At 41.2% G+C, this 1598-nt stretch overlaps 1 protein-coding gene across 1 annotated transcript in view; it reads right to left on the minus strand.

The window, feature by feature from the left end:
* trip10a (thyroid hormone receptor interactor 10a) overlaps positions 1-1598 on the minus strand; it is a 16725-nt gene that overhangs the window by 8540 nt on the left and 6587 nt on the right. Inside the window, 1 exon segment of the mRNA XM_008329203.3 lies at positions 217-348. Coding sequence (XP_008327425.1) covers positions 217-348 — 132 coding nt within the window.

Raw genomic sequence — 1598 nt, forward strand, 5'->3', positions numbered from 1 at the left:
ATCCTGTCTATCGTGTGTTCTCTCCCATTTCCTCCCCTCTACTCTCCAGTGAAGCTCAGAGCCACACCAGATGTGAGCCTCGCAGACTGGAGAGACAACTGGGAGATGAAGGGAAATACACAACAAATGACAAAAAAAAAAGCAAGTGAGAGAGAGAGAGAGAGAAAGAGAGAGAGTTCGCAGTGTTTCGCCGTTTACATCAGTGAAGCACGGTACTTCAAGTGACACCTACCGTAGCTGTTTGGCGTAGTTTTGCTCAATCTCCGTCCTCTCCTTGACAAACTTCACATACTTCTCCACCAGCTCCAGGCCGGACTGTGTGTGCTTCTCGATGATGTCATACTGGTCCTACAGGGACAAATAAGGAAAAGCGCGAAAAAAAGTCATCCTACTGTAGTAGAAGTCTTCGCAACATGTGTTACCTTCTGAAGTAAATAAGCGTAATGTTCCTGCGGTTGAGAATGAGGTCATGTTAAGCGATTGTGAATGAAAGTGCAATAAACTCGATTTTTTTTTTTTTTTTTTTTTTCTTCCTCCTGCGAGCCAGATTCTAGATTCCGTGGATGCTTCACACATGTGCACAAAGTCCTGGCAGCAGACCTCAAACCCCCACTCGGCTTTAAATCATGGGGCTCCCAGGTTGTAACAAAATAAGATCCAAGGACAAAGGGTCACCACTCCAGCGCAGTAAGACGCCAAAATCCGCATCTTCCACCAACCTAAACGCCCGTCTCAAGGCCAGCAAAGTTAAAATAAGACAACTAAAAAAAAAAATCACAAAAATAAAATCTGTCATCATTCTTAACTGCATGGACTGCAGGAGGCTACGATTATGGCAGAGATTTAGCATGGGGTGGTTCGCAAAAGCTAATACTTTGTCACAGTATTTTGTTTTTGTCCAACTGGCTTTGTCTTTCGTTTACAGTCCTTGTCCAAAGGGACACTCGCCACATGGCATCTTCAGAGTAATCTTCAGAGAACATCCCTTCACTGTGGAGCAGCGAGTGATTTAAGAGGCACACGAGGGATGTTTGTCGCTTGGTAAACACACCACAGTCAGACAGTGGATCAAACCTGCCACTAATATTGATTAATCCTTTTACTACTACTGGATACTACTTGCTGGAACACAGGTATCTCTTCTGAAAGTAGTTTTGTAAATTAATAGCGTATTTATTAATATTACCGTATTTTCCGTCATCCTTTGGCTGGGTTTGCGACTTATACTCGGGTGTGACTTATATTTTTGAAATATATAATTTCACATGTTGGTTATTTTCACACTAGAGGGCACTCTAGGCTTGTGTACCGGTATCTGCTACTTCTGTAACACTGGAAATTTACATCTTGTTATTTTCACAACGACTGCCACCAGAGGGCACTATACTCTGGAACGGCTTATAGTCCGGAAAATACGGTAATTTACTAAAAAAAGAATAAAGTCATTTTTTAAAAAAAGGAGTATAAAAACCACAAGAAGGAAACTTGTATTTCTTGTATCTTATTTCTGCTGAGTTTATGACAGAAAGAACAAGCGCCAGAATTTTTTTTTTCTTTTTACTTCTTACAACACAGACTAACGGATCTCTATTTTTTTT

The sequence above is a fragment of the Cynoglossus semilaevis genome, chromosome 17, assembly GCF_000523025.1.
Source record: "Cynoglossus semilaevis isolate Cse_v1.0 chromosome 17, Cse_v1.0, whole genome shotgun sequence".
NCBI classification, from domain to species: domain Eukaryota; kingdom Metazoa; phylum Chordata; class Actinopteri; order Pleuronectiformes; family Cynoglossidae; genus Cynoglossus; species Cynoglossus semilaevis.